This window comes from Capricornis sumatraensis, chromosome 2 (assembly GCF_032405125.1).
Source record: "Capricornis sumatraensis isolate serow.1 chromosome 2, serow.2, whole genome shotgun sequence".
NCBI classification, from domain to species: Eukaryota; Metazoa; Chordata; class Mammalia; order Artiodactyla; family Bovidae; genus Capricornis; species Capricornis sumatraensis.
Genome location: NC_091070.1, coordinates 154,856,336 through 154,880,029, shown reverse-complemented (window position 1 = coordinate 154,880,029; position 23,694 = coordinate 154,856,336). Strand labels below are relative to the sequence as shown.

The 23,694-nt window shown below is 43.4% G+C and overlaps 1 protein-coding gene across 2 annotated transcripts; it reads right to left on the bottom strand.

Moving 5' to 3' along the window:
- LOC138073743 (golgin subfamily A member 6-like protein 22) lies at positions 1–20,855 on the bottom strand. Of its 2 annotated transcripts, XM_068965645.1 has the most exons (16): positions 20,728–20,855; positions 14,739–14,820; positions 14,187–14,374; positions 8,195–8,243; positions 7,485–7,643; positions 6,944–7,134; positions 5,479–5,560; positions 4,983–5,138; positions 4,453–4,611; positions 3,913–4,100; positions 3,330–3,378; positions 2,799–2,954; positions 2,047–2,205; positions 1,528–1,686; positions 991–1,175; positions 1–88 (listed from the first exon to the last, which is right to left on the bottom strand). In XM_068965645.1, exons 2-16 carry the CDS (start codon positions 14,782–14,784, stop codon positions 32–34), a joined length of 1,983 nt encoding a protein of 660 aa, XP_068821746.1. In that variant the 5' UTR covers positions 14,785–14,820; positions 20,728–20,855; the 3' UTR covers positions 1–31. The 2 variants fall into 2 exon arrangements, with proteins under 2 accessions (XP_068821746.1, XP_068821747.1); XM_068965646.1 differs by lacking the exon at positions 1,528–1,686.
- Positions 20,856–23,694: the final 2,839 nt, after the last annotated feature.

Below are 23,694 nucleotides of genomic sequence, written 5' to 3'. Positions count from 1 at the left end.
TCTTTGTCATTATCTTCTGTGTCTATGAAGTTCAGTACTTTTCAGTGTTTTCCTCATCATCCTTGTCATTATCATTGTTCACTGCAGCCTAAAAATGTATGATGTGTTAGTAAACAGAAACCATTTCAAAATCTCATTTCAAAACAAGGTTTTCCATTAACAATTTATTTTCTTTTAAAGAGTTCTTTCTTAAAGGATCATGAGAAGTTATTATGCTCATCAGAAACATCTCCTGGTTTAGGTTTGGATGGTGAGAGGATGCATAGCACAAACTTACTCATACCCATCACTAGTGTTTCCCTACAGTCCTAACCAGGCATGAGGACAATTTATAAGACATTTCAGCCACGTTTATGCTATTTAGGTGAGGGCCTTCCTTGTGAATGGCACAAATTCTCTCCACATCTTAGAAATATTGAGAACTCCTAAGTTGATCAAGAAAACTGATATAAATAATTCCAGATGGGAGAAGACAGAACTTCTCCTCTACTGAAGACTGACTGACAGTTTAAACTCACCTGGAGACAACTGCAGCCAAATTAGGAGCTGGCAGTTGCCCATATTTCTAAGTCTGGGCATATTTGAATGCTTTAAGTTAGCAGGGATCTATATTAGGGTCTTTGGATGTAGTAGCAGCCTGAAAACTAGCAGGAAGCTTAGTAACGTGAACCAATATCTGCTTCTGAGAACATCCACCTGACAACTCTGGGAATCCCACTTAATATTGGCTCCAGGAAAAGTCCAGAAATCAGCCAGGAATCCCTCAAAACAGCAGCACAAGCCCTGGGAAAGTTGTCTATAGTCTATAAATTCTTGAAAGCATCAAGTGTCCAGACATAAACCATTTAAATCCCAGGGTTTCTAGTGAATCTAAAGCAGTAAAGAATCATGGTGCTTCTCTCTACAACTCTGCTTTAATTTTCACCCATCCCTTCCTGAGGTTCCAGGGCTCTGTTCCACAGTCACTGCCCAGATCCAGACCAGACTCACCTCCAGCATCTCAATCCTCTTATTCATCTTTCCCAGAAAGTTGTCTCTTTCTCGTTCCTCTTCTGTCATTTGGACTCTAAATGCCTTGAAGTCTCTTTCTTGGTCCTCAAACTTTTGTTGCAATTCTTTAAGCATTTGCTCTAAAAGCTTTTCCCTCTCAGCAGACTTTCTTTTGACCTGCTCTTCTGCTCCAGGAAAATTATACATAGGGAAGAAAACAACAGTCAGAGGTACAATCCCCAATCCCCAACCCGCCACTTTCTCAGTGACCATACTTTCTTGAAAAAAGCAGATAGGCATGTTTGAATTCACCTGTGCCCACACATCAAGGGCAGGTGTGAGAGTGTGCTAGGACAGGTGCTGACCAGCTGGCTGGACCCACAACCATAACTGGCCTGTTGTTTTCATAGGTAGTAGAGTGTGTTCAGAGAAGGAAAAGAAGGGCCCTGCTTCTGGAAGTTCCTCCAGTCAGAGTTCTCAGAGAAACACTGCAGGAACCTCCCAACCCCACTGCGAAATGAGCTCTCCCCTCAGTACCTGCTGAGGCCTTTTCACTTTCTCTCATTTCCTCTGTCATTTCAGTTCTTAATCTCTGGAAGACTCTTTCTTGGTCCTCCACATTTTGCTCCAATTCTTTAACCTGTTTTTCAGCAGACTCCTTTTCCCTCTCAGCAGCCTCTCTTTTGATCTGCTCTTCTGCTCCAGGAAGAGTTTAGAGAAGGAAGGAAACAACAGTCAGACCTGAGAGCTATAACTCCCAACCTCCAACCCTCCATATCATATCCTCAGTAACCAAACTCTCCTGAAGAAGCAGGTAGACATTTCCACCTGTGCCTGTGACCAGACATCAAGGGCAGATTTGGGAACATGCTAGGGAAGGCCCTAACTGGCTGGATGCACCCACACCCACAACTCTCCTTGGTATTTTCAGATGAAGCAGGGTGTGTTCACAGAAGGAAAAGAGGCTCCTCATTTCAGTAAGTTCTTTCCATCAGAGTCTCAGAGGGCACTGCAGGAACCTCCCCACCCCACTGTGAAATGAGCTCTCCCCTGTACCTGCTGAGGCCTTTTCACTTTCTCTCATCTCTTCTGTCATTTCAGTTCTTAATCTCTGGAAGACTCTTTCCTGGTCCTCCACATTTTGCTCCAATTCTTTAACCTGTTTTTCAAGATACTCCTTTTCCCTCTCAGCGGCCTCTCTTTTGGTCTGCTCTTCTGCTCCAGGAAGAGTTTGGAGAAGGAAGGAAACAACAGTCAGAACTGAGAGCTACAACCCCCCAAATCCCAACCCTCCATATCCTCAGGGACCAAACTGTCCCAAAGAAGTAGGTAGACATGTCCACATACACCTGCTGCTGCTGCTAAGTTGCTTCAGTCGTGTCCGACACAGTGCAACCCCATAGATGGCAGCCCCCGGGGTTCTCCAGACAAGAACACTGGAGTGGGTTGCTATTTCCTTCTCCAATGCAAGCATGCATGCATGCTAAGTTGCTGCAGTCATGTCCAACTCTGTGTGACCCTGTGGGACTGCAGCCCACCAGGCTCCTCTGTCCACGGGATTCTCTAGGCAAGAATACTGGAGTGGGTTACCATTTCCTCCACCACATCACATACACCTAGGAACATGCTAAGAAAGGCCCTGACTGGCAGGCTGGACCTACAGCCACAACTCTGGTTATTTTCAGATGAAGCAGTGTGTGTTCACAGGAGGTGAGGAAGCTCCCTGTTTCAGGAAGTTCCTCCTGTCAGTCTCAGAGGGCGCTGCAGGAACATCCCCACCCCGCTGTAAAATGAGCCCTCCCCCGTACCTGCTGAGGCTTTCTCTCTTTCATTCAACTCCTCTGTCATTTTGACTGTTAATACTTCGAAGACTTTTTCTTGGTTCTCCAATTTTTGCTGCAATTCTTTAATCTTTTGTGCAAGAGGCTTGTTTTTCCTTTCAGCTGCCTCTCCTTTGGCCTGCCCTTTTGCTCCAGGAAGATTTTAGAAAGGGAAGAGAACAACAGTCAACCCCGAGAGGTACAGCCCTCCACTCTGTTAGTGACCAAACTGTCATGAAAAAGGAGATGGACATGTCTAAATGCACCTGTGACCACACACAAGGGCAGGTTTGGAAATCTTCTAGGAAAGGCCCTGACTGAATGACTGGACCGGCAACCACAATTAGCCTTGTTTTTTCAGTTGAAGCAGAGTGCATTCCCAGAATGAGAGCTCCCAGCTTCAGGAATTTCCTCCTGTCAGAGTCTGAGAGGGCACTGCAGGAACCTCCCCACCCCACTGTGAGCTGAGCTCTCCTGTCCACCTGCTAGGTTTCTTTCCTGCATCATGAAGGAGCTCACCTTTCTTCATGTCCTGTTCCTCTAGTGTTTCCGGTAACCTCAGTAAGCGCTGGAGATCAGAAAGAGGCAAAGACATGTCAGGCAGGTCTAACCCGTGCTGAACTTCCACTGAAATATTCTGAGAAATGAACTCCTCTGAGTAACATTCCTGTGTTGCTTCATATTTTTCATAGGCTGTATTTTACTGCTTGCAACCCTTCTGGTAACATCTACTCTTGGATAATATGTACAAATTTTCAAATTTTACACCACACTCTTCTTCCAGGAACATTCCATAAAGCACATTCCCCAAGTGAAATCACTGTAAATACTTTAGTAAATTTGTATCAATTATATTATACATTTTCAATATTTGAAATTTATGGTTTGTGAAATATAACTCAATAAAACTGTGTAAGAACTTGAAACTTGAAGTTTAACTTAAATTGTTAAAGAATCTTGTTTAAAACTCAGGGCTTCCAATGAATTAGCAGTGAAGAGCAGTAGTGCTTCTCTCTATGACTTTGTTTTATTTTTCACCCATCCCTTCCTGAGGGTTCAGGCTTTGTTCCAAAGTCACTGCCCAGACCCAGACCAGACATACTTCCAGCATCTGAATCCTCTCCTTCATCTTTCTCAGAAGGTCGTCTCTCTTCCTCATCTCCTTTGTGAGTTTGTCTCTAAATCTCTCGAAGGTTCTTTCTTGGTCCTTCAACTTTTGCTGCAATTTTTTAACCATTTGCTCAAGAAGCTTCTTTTCCTGCATAGCAACCTCCAGTTCAGACAGCATTTCTGCTCCCAGAAGATTTTAGAGAGAGGAGAGAAGAAAACAACAGTCAGCACTGAGAGCTACAAGCTCACAACCAACAACCCTTGCTTTCTGAGTAACCAAACTGTCTGGGCAAAGCAGATGGGAATGTCTAAATTCACCTGTGACCACACATAAGGGCAGGTGCGAGAATGTGCTAGAAAAGGGGATGACTGGTTGGACCTATAACCACGACTCGCCTTGTTATTTTCAGATATAGCAGAGTGTGTTCACAGAAGGAGAGGAAGCTCTATTTCTGGAAGTACCTCCTGTCGGAGTCACAGAGGGCACTGCAGGAACCTCCCCACCCTACCATGAGATGAGTCCACCCTATACCTGCTGAGGTCTTTTCTCTTTCTCTTCGTTTCTCTGTCTTTTTGACTCTTAATTCCTCAGGGACCCTTTCTTGGTCCTCCAGCTGTTCCTGCAGCTCTTTAACCTTTTGCTCAAGAAGTTCCTTTTCCCTCTCAGCTGCCACTCTCTTGACACACTCTTCTGTTCCAGAAAGATGTTAGAGAGATGAGGAAACAACAGTTAGATCTGAGAGTTATAACCCTTCACACACCACACCCCTCCCCCCACAACCGTCCAATTTCTCAATGACCAAACTGTCATGAAAAATCAGATGGAAATGTCTGGATTCACCAGTGTTCACACACCAAGGGCAGGGTGGGGAATCTCCTAGGAAAATCCCTGACTGGCAGGCTGGACCTACAGCTGCAACCAGCATTATTATTTTCTGATATAACAGAGTATGTTCACACAGGCCAGGAAGCTCCCTGCTTCTGGAAGTCCCTCCCATCAGACTCCTAAAGGGCACTGCAGGAACCTCCCCACCCCACTGTGGGCTGAGCCCATTTGTGTACCTGCTGAAATCTGTTGTCTTTGTCTTGTTTTCTCTACCATTTTGCCTACAAATTCTTCGAAGTCTTTTTTTTGGTCCTCCACCTTTTGACTTATCTCCTTATACTTTTGCTCAAGAAGCTCCTTTTCCCTCTCAGATGGCTCTCCTTCAGTGCATTCTGCTCATCCAAGAAGTTTTTAGAGAGGAAAGAAAACAACAGTCAGCCCTGAGAGGTACCACCTCCTCTACCCACTAAACCTTCACTTTCCCAGTGACCAAACTGTTGTGAAAAAGGAGATGGTCCTGGCTGTAGTCACCTGTGACTACATATCAAGGGCAGGTTTAGAAATCTGCAGATTTGGGAATGACTGGTTGACTGGACCTAAAACCACAAGCCACCTTATTTTCAGATGAAGCGGAGCATGTTCACAGAAGTTCCAGGAGTTCATCCTGTCAGAGTTCTCAGAGGGGACTGCAGGAACCTCTCCACCCACGGTGAGCAGAGCCCTCCCCCGTACCTGCTAAGGTCTTGGCTGCATCACAAAGCTCATCTGTCTTCTTGCAGCATTCCCCTAGCTCGTCCTTAATCATTCCCAACATCTGGAGACACGGAGCGGCAGACACATCAGGCCGGTCAAACCTGAACTCCTCATTGATATATTCTGAGAAAAAAACTATTCTCAATAATATTACCTGGTTGTGTTCAACTGCCTACAAGTTTCTAAAATCCCGCCTACCTCACTAACTCTCCAGCCTCCTCTGCTAGTGTGGCTTCCACCATTCATGAAGGTTCCACTAGTCAGAAAAATGTGCAGTTTTACAAATACATAACCTTGGTCCCCTTCATATTTTCTGTATGCTGTTTTTCCTGCTTCTGGCTCTTCAGATAACATTCTACCATAGAGAATATGCACAAATTTTTCAAAACTTACATCACACATCTTTTCTGGGAACATTCACTAAACCACCTTCCCTGTATGAAATCACTGTACTTTTATGTGCATAAATTTGTATCAATTATACATGTACATTTAATTAAATGTAGTTGTACATTTAAATCCCTGAAATTTATGGCTTGTGAATTACATCTCTATGAAACTGTTTAAATAAACTTGAATCTCTGCATCTCAGAAAAAAACTGCTGAAATACTGTAAAACATACTAGTATCTTTATTCTTTGAGTTTCCAGGTGAAATGTAGGGAGTTTTAATATAATGTCTATAGTTCCTCACAGCTGTAGCTTCCTCAGATTCTATCTGTAGTATATGAATAACAGCAACGCAACTAAAAGCATAATAAAGATAAAGAAAGCTTTGGTAGAAGAAGCTCTGCAGAGGAGCTTGATTTGCTCTGAATGGGAGTAAGTGCACAGTAAAAGTAACAATCTCAAAATAACTTGTCTTTTCTAAGCATATAAGGAAATTATGCAAGTGTTTAGTCAAGGAAGACATCTGTACTGACGTTGCTTCAGAGGTCAGACAGATGTCCAGAGAAAGTGCTTCGGTTTGGAATAGAATATTATAGTCTATTAGAACTCTTTCAGAGAAATCAGGATCCCCCTACTATGAATAGCACTAAATCTGTGTCAACTGTTAAGAAAAATGATGCGGTACTGTTTCAGTAACTTATCCTGCTTGCATTAAACATACTTGAATGTCTACTTGTTAAACCTGGGAACCCCATTTAATACTGATTCCATGAGATCAGCCAGGAATCTCTCAAAACAGCAGCACAAGGCTTGGAAAAGTTATTTATATTCTATAAATGTTTGGAGATACCAAGGTCCTCCTGGACTCTTCAAAAACTGTGAACTGAACTCAAATGCCTGGATATAAGCCATTAAGATCTCAGAGCTTCTAGTGAATTGAAAGCAATAAAGGAGAACAGTGCTTCTCTCTGTGACCGTGCTTTAATTTCCACCCACCCCTTCCTGAGGTCCCAATACTTTTTCCACAGTCACTGCCCAAACCCATACTAGGTTACCTCCAACATCTCAAACCTCTTGTTCATCCTTCTCAGAAGGTTTTCTCTTTCTCTCATCTTCTTTGTCATTTTGAGTCTAGCTCCCTTCAAGAAGACACTTCTGTTGCCCTCCTTCTTTGACTGTAATTCTTTAACCTTTTGTTCAAGAGGTTCCTTTACCCTTTCAGTTGCCTCTCCTCTGGCCCACTCTTCTGCTCCAGGAAGGATTAGAGGAGGAAGAAAACAACAGTCAGATTTGAGACCTACACTCTCCAGCACCCAACCCACTTTTCTTGACCAAAATGTAGAAGCAGGTGGACACGTAAAACATTTCAAGTCACTTGTGACCACACATCAAGGGCAGTTTGGGGAGTGTGCTAGGAAAGGCCCTGGCAGCGTGGTTGGACCTATATCAACTTACCTTGTTGTTTTCAGATAGAGCTTAGAGTGTGTTCAGAGCAGGAGAAGAGGGCCCTCACTTTGGGAAACTCCTCCTGCAGCAGTCTCACAGGGCACTGCAAGAACCTCCCCACCCCACTGTGAGCAGAACTCTCCCCTGTACCTGCTGAGGTCTTCTCTCTTTCTCTTATCTCCTTTCTCACTCTGGCTCTTAATCTCTCCAAAACTCCCTTTTGGTTCTCCAACTGTCGCTGCAGCTCTTCAACCTTTTGCTCAGAAGGGTCTTTTTCCCTCTCACTTGCCTCTCTTTTGATCTGCTCCTCTGTTCCAGGAAGATTTTTAGAGAGGAAAGGAAACAACTGTCAACTCTGAGAGCTTCAACCTCTCATCCCCCAAACCTCCACATTCAGTGACCCAACTGTCTGAAAAAAATCAGATGGACATCTTTGAATCTACCTGCGACCACACATAAGGGCAGGTGTGAAAACATGCTAGGAAAGGCCGTGACTGGCTGGCTAGATCTACAACCATAACTCTCCTTGTTATTTCAGATGTAGCAGAGTGAGTTCACAAGAGGTGAGGAAGCTCGTCCTGGAAGTTCTCCTGTCGGAGTCCCAGAGGGCACTTCAGGAACCTCCCCTCTCTACTGTGAGGAGAGCCCACCTTGTACCTGCTGAGGTCTTTTCTGAATCATGAAGAATCTTTCTTTTTTTCAAATTTTAATCAACATTTTATTTTTTTTTAATTGGAACAAAATTGCTTTAGAATGTTGTGTTGGTTTCTGCCATACAACATGAATCGGTCATAATTATATATATACACATATACATATACATATATCCACTCTTTCTTGAGCCTCTCTCCACTCCTCACCTTTCTTCATGTAGTATTTCTCTTGTTCTTCCCTTATCTTTCTTAAGATCTGGAGACACAAAGGGGCAAAGACACGTCAGGCAGGTCAAACTTAAACTTCCACTGAAACATTCCGAGAAATGAACTGTTTCAAGCAACATTTCCTGGTTGCTTCTCACTGCCTACATGTAAATTTCCCATATCCCACCTACCTGGCTACCCCTGCAGCCTCCCCACCCTGTTGCTTCCCCCTCAACATGCTAGCGTCCACCCATCAAAAGAATGTGCAGTTTTATAAATATGCAAACTTGGAGACTTTTATATTTTTCATATGCTGTTTTTTCTGCTTTTGACTCTTCTGATAACATTCCACCTTGAATAAGATGTACCAGTTTTTCAAAATTTACATCATATGCCTCTTTCAGGAAGATTTCAGAGAACACCTTCCCCATGTGAAATTAGTGTACATTCACATGAGTAATTCATATCAATCATGTATTTTTAATAAATGAAATTTTATTGGTAGTTTTTTTTTAATTATCTCTCAATAAAACTGTTCAAGAAAACTTGAATTACTCCATCTGGGAAAATAGTCTCTTTGTGACTACTAATAAGTGTCAACTCTTTAAGCCATGTTTGCAAGATGTTTAATTTACATTATATAATCTCTATGGTTCATTGCAGTTGTAGCATCCTAAGATTCTATCTACAGGATATGGTTAACAGTAATACAACTAAAAGCAAAGTAAAGATGAAGACTGATCTGGTAAGAGAATCTTCCCAGAGAAACTTGGTTTACTGTGAATATAGAGAATGTACAAAAAAAGCAACAAGCTAAAAATAAGCTAGGCATGTTCCAAGTAGATACGGAAATTTGGGGCATGTTCTGTCAAGGACATCTGAGTGTCTTTGCTCTTCTTCAGAGGTCAGACAGTTTTCCAGAAAAAGTGCCTGAGTTTGGAACAGGAGATCACTTGGAGTAATATAGTGATTTAGACTCTCTTAAAGGAATCAAGATCCTGCTACTATGATGGTGGTTTAGTCACTAAGTTGTGTCCAACTCTTGCAAACCCATGGATTGTATAACCCGCCAGGCTCCCCTGTCCATGGGGTTTCTCAGGCAAGAACACTGGACCGGGTTGGTCTTCCCAACCCAGGGATTGAATCCAAGTCTCCTGCATTGCAAGTGGATTCTTTACCACTGAGCCATCAGGGTTTGAATAGTAGTAAATCTGTAGCCAATAAGATGGCATTAAGGTAAAGTGGGTAACATGAAGAATCAACTATTAAGACAAATTACATGTACTACTCCAGTAACATCTCTGGCATCTAGTAGATGCACTCAGAATAACCACCTGAAAACCCTGGGAATCCTATTTAATACCGACTCCAAGAGATCATCCAGGAATCCCTCAAAACAACAACACAAGCTCTGGGAGAAGTTTTTATTTTTAAGTTAATTTATTTATTTTAATTGGAGGCTAATTACTTTACAGTATTGTGGTGGTTTTTGCCATACACTGACATGAATCAGCCATGCGCGTATATGTATCCCCCACCCTGAACTCTCCTCACATCTTCCTCCCCATCCCATCCCTCAGGGTTGTCCCAGTGCACCAGCTTTGAGCGCCCTGTTTCATGCATCAAACTTGGACTCGTGATTTATTTCACATGTGGTAATATACATGACCTCCCCACGTCTGAGGTCAGGGGCGGCAGCCGAGAGGAGCTACCCCGCGTCCGAGGTCAGGGGCAGCAGCTGAGAGTGCCAAGATGCGACAGTGCAGGAGCAGCCCTATGTCCGAGGCCAAGGGCAGAGGCTGGAAGGAGCTACCCCATGCCTGAGGCCAGGTAGGGAGGTCGGGAGGAGCAAACCAATGCCCGAGGCCAGGGGTGGTGGCCAGGAGGAGCAACCCCACATCCAAGGAGTGGTGGCTGGGCCCGGACGCAGGAGGGCCTAGAGAAGCTATTACACGTTCAAGGTCAGGAGGGGCAACGGTGAGGAGATATCCCTCGTCCAAAGTAAGGAGCAGCGGCTGCACTTTGCTGGAGCAGCCATGAAGAGATATCCCACATCCAAGGTAAGAGAAACCCAAGTAAGATGGTAGGTGTTGCAAGAGGGCATCAGAGGGCAGACACACTGAAACCATACTCACAGAAAACTAGTCAATCTAATCACACTAGGACCGTGGCCTTGTCTAAATCAATGAGACTAAGCCATGCCCATGGGGCCACCCAGGACGGGCGGGTATTGGTAGAGAGGTCTGACAGAATGTGGTCCACTGGAGAAGGGAATGGTAAACCACTTCAGTATTCTTGCCTTGAGAACCCCATGAACAGTATGAAAATGAAAAATGATAGGATACTGAAAGAGGAACTCCCCAGGTCAGTAGGTGCCCAATATGCTACTGGAGATCAGTGGAGAAATAACTCCAGAAAGAATGAAGGGATGGAGCCAAAGCAAAAACAATACCCAGCTGTGGATGTGACTGGTGATAGAAGCAAGGTCCGATGCTATAAAGAGCAATATTGCATAGGAACCTGGAATGTCAGGTCCATGAATCAAGGCAAATTGGAAATGGTCAAACAAGAGATGGCAAGAGTGAATGTCGACATTCTAGGAATCAGTGAACTAAAATGGACTGGAGTGGGTGAATTTAACTCAGATGACCATTATATCTACTACTGCGGGCAGGAATCTCTTAGAAGAAATAGAGTAGCCATCATGGTCAGCAAAAGAGTCCAAAATGCAGTACTTGGATGTAATCTCAAAAACAACAGAAAAATCTCTGTTCATTTCCAAGGCAAACCATTCAATACCACAGAAATCCAAGTCTATGCCCCAACCAGTAATGCTGAAGAGGCTGAATTTGAATGGTTCTATGAGGACCTACAAGACCTTTTAGAACTAACACCCAAAAAAGATGTCCTTTTCATTATAAGGGACTGGAATGCAAAAGTAGGAAGTCAAGAAACACCTGGAGTAACAGGCAAATTTGGCCTTGGAAAGCGGAATGAAGCAGAGCAAAGACTAATAGAGTTTTGCCAAGAAAATGCACTGGTCGTAGCAAACACTCTCTTCCAGCAACACAAGAGAAGACTCTACACATGGACATCACCAGACGGTCAACACCGAAATCAGATTGATTATATTCTTTGCAGCCAAAGATGGAGAGGCTCTATACAGTCAACAAAAACAAGATCAGGAGCTGACTGTGGCTCAGACCATGAACTCCTTATTGCCAAATTCAGACTTAAATTGAAGAAAGTTGGAAAACCACTAGACCATTCAGGTATGACCTAAATCTAATCCCTTATGATTATACAGTGGAAGTGAGAAATAGATTTAAGGGACTAGATCTGATAGATAGAGTGCCTGATGAACTATGGACTGAGGTTCATGACATTGTAGAGGAGACAGGGGTCAAGACAATTGCCATGGAAAAGAAATGCAAAAAAGTAAAATGGCTGTCTGAGAAGGCCTTACAAATAGCTATGAAAAGAAGAGAAGTGAAAAGCCAAGGAGAAAAGGAAAGATATAAGCATCTGAATGCAGAGTTCCAAAGAATAGCAAGAAAAGATAAGAAAGCCTTCTTCAGCGATCAATGCAAAGAAATAGAGGAAAACAACAGAATGGAAAAGACTAGAGATCTCTTCAAGAAAATTAGAGATACCAAGGGAACATTTCATGCAAAGATGGGCTCGATCAAGGACAGAAATGGTATGGACCTAACAGAAGCAGAAGATATTAAGAAGAGGTGGCAAGAATACACAGAAGAGCTGTACAAAAAAGATCTTCATGACCCAGATAATCACGATGGTGTGATCACTCACCTAGAGCCAGATATCCTTGAATGTGAAGTCAAGTGGGCCTTAGAAAGCATCACTACGAACAAAGCTAGTGGAGGGGATGGAATTCCAGTTGAGCTATTTCAAATCCTGAAAGATGATGCTGTGAAAATGCTGCACTCAATATGCCAGCAAATTTGGAAAACTCAGCAGTGGCCACAGGACTGGGAAAGGTCAGTTTTCATTCCAATCCCAAAGAAATGCAATGCCAAACAATGGCAATGCCAAAGAATGCTCAAACTACCGCACAATTGCACTCATCTCACATGCTAGTTAAGTAATGCTCAAAATTCTCCAAGCCAGGCTTCAGCAATATGTGAACCATGAACTTACAGATGTTCAAGCTGGTTTTAGAAAAGACAGAGGAACCAGAGATCAAATTGCCAACGTCTGCTGGATCATGGAAAAAGCAAGAGAGTTCCAGAGAAACATCTATTTCTGCTTTATTGACTATGCCAAAGCCTTTGACTGTGTGGATCACAATAAACTGTGGAAATTCTGAAAGAGATGGGAATACCAGACTACCTGACCCGCCTCTTGAGAAACCTATATGCAGGTCAGGAAGCAACAGTTCAAACTGGACATAGAACAACAGACTGGTTCCAAATAGGAAAAGGAGTCCGTCAAGGCTGTATATTGTCACCCTGCTTATTTAACTTCTATGGCAGAGTACATCATGAGAAACTCTGGGCTAGAACAAGCACAAGCTAGAATCAAGATTGCTGGGAGAAATATCAATCACCTCAGATATGCAGATGACACCACCCTTACGGCAGAAAGTGAAGAGGAACTAAAAAGCCTCTTGATGAAAGTGAAAGAGGAGAGTGAAAAAGTTGACTTAAAGCTCAACATTCAGAAAATGAAGATCATGGCATCTGGTCCCATCACTTCATGGGAAATAGATGGGGAAACAGTGGAAACAGTGTCAGACTTTACTTTTCTGGGCTCCAAAATCACTGCAGATGATGACTGCAACCATGAAATTAAAAGATGCTTACTGGATGGCATCACAGACTCGACGGACGTGAGTCTGAGTGAACTCCGGGAGATGGTGATGGACAGGGAGGCCTGGCGTGCTGCGATTCATGGGGTCACAAAGAGTCGGACACAACTGAGTGACTGAACTGAACTGAACTCCTTGGAGGAAAAGTTATGACCAACCTAGATAGCATAATCAAAAGCAGAGACATTACTTTGCTGACTAAGGTCCGTCTAGTCAAGGCTATGGTTTTTCCTGTGGTCATGTATGGATGTGAGAGTTGGACGGTGAAGAAGGCTGAGTGCCAAAGAATTGATGCTTTTGAACTGTGGTGTTGGAGAAGACTCTTGAGAGTCCCTTGGACTGCAAGGAGATTCAACCAATCCATTCTGAAGGAAATCAGCCCTGGGATTTCTCTGGAAAGAACGATGCTAAAGGTGAAACTCCAATACTTTGGCCACCTCATGCAAAGTGTTGACTCATTGGAAAAGACTCTGATGCTGGGAGGGATTGGGGGCAGGAGGAGAAGGGGATGACCAAGGATGAGATGGCTGGATGGCATCACTGACTCGATGGACCTGAGTCTGAGTGAACTCCGGGAGTTGGTGATGGACAGGGAAGCCTGGCATGCTGTTATCCATGGGATTGCAAAGAGTCGGACACGACTGAGCAACTGAACTGAACTGAACTGAAATATATATTTTTCAATGTTATTCTCTCAAATCATGGGAAGGTTATTTATAAATGCTTTGAGGTTCCAAGTCCTCCTGGAATCTTCAGAAACTCACTGTGATCAGAACCCAAATGCTTGGACTTAAGCCATTAAAAGGGCTTCCCTGGTGGCTCAATGGTAAAGAATCCACCTGCCAATGCAGGAGACACAGGTTTGATCCATGGGTTGGGAAGATCCCCTGGAGAAGGAAATGGCAACACGCTCCAATATTCTTTCCTGGATAACTCCATGGACAGAGGAGCCTGGCAGGCTACAGTCCAGGGGGTTGCAAGGAGTCAGACACAATTTAGCAACTAAACAACAAACCATTAAAAACTCAGAGCTTCTAATGAGTCAAAAGTAGTCAATAACCAAGGTGCTTCTCTCTATGACTTTACTTTAATTTCCACCCATCCCTTCCTGGGGTTTGAGGACTTTTTCTACCATCACTTCCCAGACCCACACCAAGTTACCTCCAGCATCTCAATCCTCTTGTTCATCCTTCTCAGAAGGTTGTCTCTTTCTCTCGTCTCGCCAGTGATTTTGACTCTAAATACCTTGAAGGCTCTTTCTTGGTTCTCTAACATTTGTATCAGCTCTTTAACCTTTTGCTCAAGAGAATCCTTTTCCCTCTTAGCTGCTTCTCTTTCATACTGCTCTGCTGCTCCAGGAAGATGTTAGAGAGGGGAGAAAACAAAAGTCAGTCCTGAGAGCTACAACCTCTCATCCCTCAAACCTCCACCTTCTCAGTGACCAAACTGTCTTGAAAAAGCAAACAGACATGTCTGACTTCACCTGTGACTGTACATCAAGGGCAGGTTTGGGAATGTGCTAGGAAAGACTCTGACTGGCTGCCTGGACCTACAACCACAACTCTCTTTATTATTATGAGATGAAACAGAGTGTGTTCATAGAAGGAGAAGGTCCCTGCTTCTGGAAGTTCCTCCTGTCAGAGTCTCAGGGGCCACTTCAGCAGAACTGTGAGCAGAACCCCACCCCACTGTGAGCAGAACCCTCCCCTGTACCTGCTGAGGTCTTTTCTGTATCATGAAGGATCCCATCTTTATTCATGCAGCTTTCTTCTAATTCTTTTATCTTCTTTTAGCTCTGGAGACAGAAAGGGGCAAAGACATGTCAAGCAGGTCATATCTAGAATTCCATTAAAGTGAACTGTTCTGAATAACATTCGCTGGTTGCTTCCAACTGCCTACAAATGCAATTCCCAAGATTTGCCCACCTCGCTACCCCTGCACCTCCTTGCCAGTGTTGCCTCCCCTCAACTCCACCAAACTACATGCTAGCTTCCACTAGACAGAAGAATGTGCAGGTTTACAAATAGGTAACTATAAGCCCTTTCATATTTTTCACAATCTTTTTTCTGTTTGTGGTTCTTCTGGAGACATCCCACCCTGGATAGTATGTAAAAATGTTTCACAGTTTCCATCCCACACATCTTCCAGGAAGATTTCTGAAAGTGCCTTCTCCATGTGAAATAACTGTACATTTACCCTGGTACATATGTTCACTTCAGTTCGGTCACTCAGTCGTGTCTGACTCTTTGCAACCCCATGGATAACAACATGCCAGGCTTCCCTGTCCATCACCAACTTCCAGAGCTTACTCAAACTCATGTCATATCGAGTCATCATGGGACATCCTCTGTCATCCCGCTCTCCTCCCACCTTCAATCTTTCCCAGCATCAGGGTCTTTTCCAGTGAGTCAGTTCTTCACATTAGGTGACCAAAGTATTGGAGTTTCAGCTTCAGGATCAGTCCTTCCAATGAATATTCAGGAGTAATTTCCTTTAGGATGGATTGATTTGATCTCCTTGCAGTCCAAGGGACTCTCAAGAGTCTTCTCCAACACCACAGTTCAAAAGCATCAATTCCTCGGCATTCAGCTTTCTTTATGGTCCAACTCTCACATCCATACGTGACTACTGGAAAAACCATAGCTTTGACTAGATGGATCTTTGTTGGCAAAGTAATGTCTCTGCTTTTGAATATGCTGTTCTAGGTTGGTCATAGCTTTTCTTCCAAGGACCAAGCATCTTTTAATTTCATGGCTGCAGTCACCATCTGCAGTAATTTTGGAGCCCAAGAAAATAAAGTCTCACTGTTTCCACTGTTTCCCCATCTATTTGCCACGAAGTAATGGGACTGGATGCCATGATCTTAGTTTCCTGAATGTTGAACTTTAAGCCAACTTTTTCACTCTCCTTTGCCACTTTCATCAAGAGGCTTTTTTGTTTTTCTTTGCTTTCTGCCATAAGGGTGGTGTCATCTGCATATCTGAGGTTATTGATATTTCTCCCAGCAAACTTGATTCCCACCTGGGCTTCATCCAGCCTGGCATTTCGCATGATGTACTCTACATATAAGTTAAATAAGCAGGGTGACAGTATGCAGCCTTGACATACTCCTTTCCCAACTTGGTACCTTGTATCAACTGTAAATTTTAAATGTATGAAATTTATAGTGTTTGTTTTATACCTCAATAAAACTGTTTAAGGAATCTTGAATTACTCCCACCTCAGAAAAAGAAACTGAAATACTCTAAGACTACTAGCAACTTTCTAAGCCCCCTGGTCTTCTGTATGAAATGTTGGTTTGTATTATGGTTGCTCACAGTTGTAGCATCCTGAGATTTTTCATATTATGGTTCCTCACATTTGCAGCATCCTGAGATTCAATATACAGGACATGATTTATAATAATACCACTAAAAGCAAAGTAAAGAAATATCTGGTAAGATGATCTTCCCAGAGAAACTTGGGTTACAATGAATGGGAGAGAGTACACAGTAAAAGCAACAAGCTCAAAATAATGTAAGTGTGTTTATAAGTTTCTGTCAAGGAGGACATCTGAATTCTGTACTGACTTTGCTTCAGCAGTCAGACAGATATCCAGAAAAATTGCCTGACTTTGGGAAAGAGTGAGTGTTAGTTGCTCAGTTGTTTCCATCTCTTTGCAATCACATGGACTGTATACCTCCAGGCTCCTTTGTCCATGTCTTGTCAGTATTCCAGGCAAGAATACTGCAGTGGGTTGCCATTCCCTTCTCCAGGAGATCCTGCCAACCCAGGGATCGAACCCAGGTCTCCCACGTTGCAGGTGGATTCTTTACCATCTGAGCCACCAAGGAAGCACTGAGCTTGGGAGAGAAGGACATAAACTGGAGTAATATAATCTATTAGAACACTCTTACTCAAAAGAATCAGAATCTTTCTACTATGAATGGTAGCAAACCTGTGGATAACAGTGTGGCTTCAAGGTATCAGAGGTAACATGAAGCATCAACCATTAAGACAAATTATCATGTACTGCTTCAATGACTCTGGTTTGTCATTTTGATGGAGTAGTCCATTGTTGTTGTTGTTCAGGCGCTAAGTCGTGTCTGACTCTCTTGTGACCCCCTGGACTGTAGCCTACCAGGCTCCTCTATCCATGGCATTCCAGGCAAGAATACTGGAGTGGATTGCTATGCCCTCCTCCAGGGGATCTTCCTGACCCAGGGCTTTGAACTTGTGTCTCCTACCTACACTGGCAGACGGGTTCTTTACCACTGAGCAGCCAGGGAAGCCTGGAGTACTCTGTTACATCTTCTCTGTAGGCCATCTTTGACAGGACCATTTTTGTGGAAACCTCCTTCTGCATAGCTGCTCAGTTTCCACACGAGGATAGAGGTTCTCCAAACAAGGAACCACCATCATTGAAGGCATCCAAGAAGGTCGCCACGAGCATTCACAGTACTGGGCAAGTCAGCCATGATGAATGATCAATAACTCTGAAACTACAAATCTGTACAAAACTACACATCTAAATGACTTTTTAATCATTTATCATATCCATGTAGTATCAATGTGAATGCTGAGCAAACTCCAGGAGATAGGAGAGGACAGAAGAGCCTGGTGTGCTGCGGTCCATGGGGTCACAAAGAGTCAGACGCAACTTAGCAACCAAATAACAAGTAGGAAAATCTTTGTAAACCACATCTCCTGCCACTAAACTAGTGATTTCCTTTCTGTTAATCTTTGTGGATCTCCAAGTCACTGCATTTTAAAAATGAAAGTATCTTTTTTCAGGTAACATACTCTGGTGTATTCTGAAAGAAAAATTTCCCAGGAAAACATATTTAAAATAAAACAGAGCAGTGAAGCTAATGCTGAGGGAGGACTTGGGACTAAGGTGACCTTGGGAACACAAACCATGAAATGTTAAGACACAGATTTCATGCATCTCTTCTGTTTCCTGGTCTTAATTGTTGAGAACAGCTTAGAAGTGGTGATAGGGATAGCAAGTATTCATCAAAATCTGAGATGATTGACAACTTCAGTTTGACATATGACAAATCAATGAAATACAATATCTTTAGAACCATTTATACTATTCAAGAGATTGAAGGAGTTTGGGTTCCAAAAGGGAAACAGTTTTTGTTTCTTTTCTTTTTTAGAAGTTATCAAAATCCTTTTGGCCACACAGTTTAACAATCACCCCCTGTGTAGGGAAATTGAGTCATCAGAAAATTGGTTTTGTTTTTCCAAATAGAAATGTGGGTCAACATCAAGAAAAAGATGTATATTTAAAAAAAGAAAGAAAGAAAGAAAGAAAAAGATGTGTGTAATAAACCAATAAAAAGTATATCTTAATTAAAAAGTCAATGAAGAATATCTGTTCTTCAGTGAAGCATAATTGTTCAAAAATATCCATGTAAAAAGACTCAGAACTGAACTCTTCCCTCAGGAGGGTCTGTACAACTCTTGGACATATCTACCACAGGACTACATTAAGGAAGAAGGAAGAAAGAAACAAAGTCGCTTGGTCGTGTCCAACTCTTTGTGACTCCATGGACTATAGCCTACCAGACTCTTCCGTCCATGGGATTTTCCAGGACTGGCATGGGTTGCCATTTCCTTCTCCAGGAGATCTTCCCGACCCAGGGATTGAACCCGGGTCTCCTGCATTGTAGGCAGACGCTTTACCATCTGAGCCATCAGGGAAGTTTGAGATAACTTCCCTGGAAGAAGGAAGCACTGCTTATTTCCCAGAAGTGCTGAGTTGGTCCTTCCCAATTTTCAGAAAGTATCCAGAAACAAGCAGCCCCATGGAGTGTCAGAGGCAGCTTGGGCCTGAGCAATGGCTTACAACCAAGGCCAGGAGGAGCATGCTTGTTTCTCAACTTTTAAGGGTGTGACTGGGGGTAGAATGAGGCTTCCATGTTTAGGCTGCCTATTTGTTTGGGGGGTACCATTTTTTTTCCTTATTCAATAAATAAACCAGCCAGAACTGTCTGAATCAAGTATGGTCTTGGTCTTCACTCAAAAAAAGGTGTAGGTAGTGAATCTAGTGTGGAGCCCTGTTGAGAACCAGTGATGAATCTCTCAATGCATATACAAGTGAGAAAACTTGAAGTCATGGATGGAGAAAATGTGTCTTTCTCCTACCCCCTCTCCAAAGAACCAGGAGAAGATCCTAATCTCTCATCTCTCCAGGCAGGGTTCTTTCCACACCATGGGCTGCTGTCCTGGCTATGTGACAGGATCTGAGGCTGTCAGCTCCCAGCTACCACGGTGCAAATGGAAAAGCTGAGTTTTCCCAGAACTAAAGCCAGAATCTGAATCTTGCAGTCCAGGCCATCAGGCTATATTCTCCCTCACCTCTCCATTCCTCACATATCATTTTGAAGGAGAAGTTAAGAGTTCTGATCTCAAGACTAATTTACATGCAAAAGAAAGTTAACGGATTAACATTTCTTCTCCAGAGCTCTTCAGATCAGTGAGTTCCAGAAAAAGCTCCTAGTTATTTACCACTCATCCTTGCTCTCTTTTTTCCTCCCACTTTTCTGCTGCTATTTTATGGAAAGTGTTAGTTGCTTAGTCTTGTCTGACCTGCAGCCCCATGCACTGTAGCCCACCAGGCTCCTCTGTCCCTGGAATTCTCCAAGCAAGAATACTGGAGAGGGTAGCCATTCTTTTCTGCATGGGGATCTTCCCCACTCAGGGAAAAAACTCAAGTCTTCTGCATTGCAGGCAGATTCTTTACGTTCTGAGCCATTTTACAGAAGTTGAAAAGAAACTGAGACATGTTTTTCATTCTCACAAGGGGAATAGAACAAGAAACTGAAACTGAAAATAACCTTTGTGTTTTTGTCTTGCTTTGTTTTTGGTAAGGACTACACATTTGGAAACAATGAAGGAGAAAAAATAGGCTTAGACCTTATGGTTTATTTTAAGGGAAAGTGTGAGAATGAATTATTTCACATACATGCGACTCAGCAGAATTTTTGGAATATTACACATGGTTAATACGTAATAAGAATTTTTAAAAATAAACTTGTATGTTGCTGCTGCTGCTAAGTCGCGTCAGTCGTGTCGGACTCTGTGCGACCCCATAGACGGCAGGCAGCCCACCAGGCTCCCCCACCAGGCTCCGTCGTCCCTGGGATTCTCCAGGCAAGAACACTGGAGTGGGTTGCCATTTCCTTCTCCAGTGCATGAAAGTGAAAAGTGAAAGTGAAGTCGCTCAGTCGTGTCCGACTCTTAACGACCCCATGGACTGCAGCCCACCAGGCTCCTCCGTATGTTAAGGACCTTCTTTTCTGTTTTTCTACTACCCAGCAGAGTAGTGAGGAGGTGTCTGAGGTGCGAGGAGGAAGGAGGAGGGAGGAGGGGGCAACCTCACTCAGCTCCTCTTTTAGGAGGCGGGAGTCAGTCCCTCAGTCCTAAAAAGGACCTCAGCCCGCTTTTCCGAAGGTGAGGCGGGATAGATTCCTCCTCCCAAGCGAGGCTCTTTGCAGCAGCCCGGAACTGAGTCCCCGGGAGGAGCAGCGCATGCAGGGACATGATTTCGCAGCCGCCGCGCCAGATCCAAAGGAAGACGGAAAGCGGCCCTCACACCCTCCGGCCCAGGCAGCCGGCAGCCTCCCCTCCCGCAGCGTGAGGTCTACGCCAGGGGATCCACTGTTGTTAGCTAACAAAAATGTGCTTGGAAATGGAAGTGTAGGAGGAAACTTACTTGGCGCACCGGGGTGTCAAATTCCCAGTTTCCTTGGCTCTTCCCTGGCGCTCCCCTTGAGTCTGGTTCCTCCGAAAACCTGCTCTGCTCCTTAAAAGTTGAAAGGCGAGCAGGTTTTTACAGCCCTGTGTTATGGGTGAGGTTTCTGAGTAATGAAACCGAAAGGACACATGCAGTATCCTGCCGTTAATTGCTACAGGTTTTTTTCTTTCTTAACCTAGGCTAGAGACTCAGAATGTGGGCAAAATCCAGGCAGCTCTCTCCTCCACAGTTGTCTTCGGCATCCTTACTCCACAGTGGGAACAGAGCAGCCGATGTGATTGTTTCTCAGGGATAATTTTAGGAAGGCAATAGAAGGGGTTTGGGGTTTTAATTTTTTGCTTTGATTCTCTCTCTCTCTCTCTCTCTCTCTCTCTCTCTCTCTCTCTCTCTCTCTCTCTCTCTCTCTCTCTCTCTTTTGAAAGTACCCTTGTTATTAATTGGGATTCCCTGGTGGCTCAGCTGGTAGAGAATCCGCCTGCAATGCAGCAGACCTGGGTTGGATCGCTGGCTTGGGAAGATCCCCTGGATAAGGAAAAGGCTACCCATTCCAGTATTCTTGCCTGAAAAATTCCATGGACAGAGGAGCCTGGTGGGGTACAGTCCATGGGGTCACAGAATTAAACCCAACTGAGTGACTAGCACTTTCACTTTTCATACATAGCTTCACTGAGGAGGTATCATTTCTCTTGGATCTTAAAAAGTGATTCAGTCTTTTTAAAAAGGTAAATGGAGGAAATAGATTTTAAAGCAAATGAAGGCAGTGAGCAGATTTACAAAAGTAGGGGCTAATCAGCCCCTATGTAATCAGGTCCATGTAACCAGTGTAACAGTCTCACTGAGAATAAAGTTGAAAAACTTGGTTCATAGACTATATTCCGCAGGCAGATAGAGACTTTGAAGGTTACTGTTCTTGCCTGGAGAATCCCAGGGGCGGGGGAGCCTGGTGGGCTGCCATCTATGGGGTCGCATAGAGTTGGACACGACTGAAGCGACTTTGCAGCAGCAGCAGCAAGCATGCTGAGTCATGTTTGAGCTCCCTCTCTCTGATGCCAGAAAGAGAGAATAAAGTGAGGGCACTGGAGATAGAGATGGTTTGGTTTGTCTTCTATAACTTAGAAGACAGTCCCACCACTCTAGTTTCCAGAGAGTCATTCAGAATTTCAGGTTCCTTCCATTCTGCTGTTCGGTACCCACTAAGACATCACAAATATGTGGAAATTCAAAGGTTGACTGCTGCCACATCAGCTGATATCCAGATCAGTTCAGTTCAGTTCAGTCTGTCTGTCATGTCCAACTCTTTGTGACCCCATGGACTGCAGCACGCCAGGCTTCCCTGTCCATCACAGACTACCGGAGCTTGCTCAAACACGTCCATTGAGTTGGTGATGCCATCCAACCATCTCATCCTCTGTCATCCCCTTCTCCTCCTGCCTTCAATCTTTCCCAGACAGTAAGATGGATAAGAGTGACTGGTGGAGAAGAGGCTCAAAGTTCTCTGGCATAGACCCACAAGTAAGGTACATATACTTCTAATCATCCTTCTTGTGCACATTGCCACACCTGGATGCAAGAACAGCTAGAAAAGTAGAATCTCTATCTGGATTGCCATGAGCTCATCTCATAAAATAGAATCAATCATAGTGTTTACAGCTGAAAATTCTGTCAAACCACTGAAAGTATGCCCAACAATATCAGAGATAGATTTTTTTTAAAGTGCCTTAAACTTGGTAACTTCTAGAGCTGAAACTTAACTGGGTTAAGGATAGTGACCCTGAACTTTGAGACACAGATACTGACAATGAGGGCTGGGCACTGACCCAAGTCCAGATAAAAAGTTCTTTTTTCCTCATCAACTGGATCACAGCATCCTGCCTGCCCTGTCTTTCTGCCTCACTCTTTTGCTTTGGTTTTTGTTTTGTCCCATGAGGCTGTAAAATAAAAATATGATTTTAAACATGTAGAATATAAGGCTAGCTAACTCTTTTAGTCTTTAAATCAATATTTTATTGTTATTTTATTATTATTTATCATTATTTTAATGTTCATAATAACTTATTTTAATATTATTTGATTATGCTAATTTATTATTATTACTGAAGAAAAATACCCTTGGAGTTATCTCCCAGCTTCCATGGGAGAACTCCAGAAAGAGTTCCATGGGAAATTATTGCAAGATAAAATATCTTTTAAGAAGTGTATTCTATAAATCTTGTTCACAAAATAAAATATTGGTTAAAGACAAATTATTAAAATAACTTCCTAAACTGATGGAGGATAAAGAGATGTTATTTAAGTGAAATGAAATTTTACTCATCTACTATTTAACTCCAGAAAAGATGACCAACCCAGAATCTTGTTTTAGAAATAATGTGTTAATACAGTCCAGCTGCCTCCTGGAGGAAGAGTGTGGTTTCTAAGGAGAATCTGCAGAAGCACTTTGGGAACACAGATTTAATTGTCTGACCAGTTTTCACATTCTGCTACAGATTTAGATTTTCAAAATCATGCTCTTCTTTTCCTCATACAGAAGAGCTGCTGACTTCCTAGAATTGAGTCTGTTATAAAAGGAGCTCTTCATTGGTTTCAGTTTCAGTCTGGATCCTGTTTAATTACTGTTCACCTTAAACTATGTGTGTATGTGCTGTCGCTTAAGTCATGTCCAAGTCTTTGCAACACCATAGACTGTAGCCCACCAGGCTCCTCTGTCCATGGGATTCTCCAGGCAAGAATACTGGAGTGGGTTGTCATGCCCTCCTCCAGGGGATCATCTCAACCCAGGGATTGAACCCACATCTCTCATGTCTCCTGCATTGACAGGCTGGTTCTTTACCACTAGCACTGCCTGGGAAGCCCTCACCTTAAACTATGTTATAAGTCTTGTATCTCATTAAAGCTAGAAGAAGAAAAAAGTCATGACTGCAACCA

Bases quoted from the DNA above. Each gene is read 5' to 3' on its own strand.
- LOC138073743 (XM_068965645.1), bottom strand. From the start codon at position 14,784: ATGAATAAAGATGGGATCCTTCATGATACAGAAAAGACCTCAGCAG. The intron at 7,135-7,484 runs GTACAGGGGAGA...TTCCTGGAGCAG, and splicing joins AAGAGAGAAGACCTCAGCAG to AAGAGTGGGCCAGAGGAGAG. The intron at 4,612-4,982 runs GTACACAAATGG...TTTCTGGAACAG, and splicing joins AAGACAACAGATTTCAGCAG to AAGAGTGTGTCAAGAGAGTG.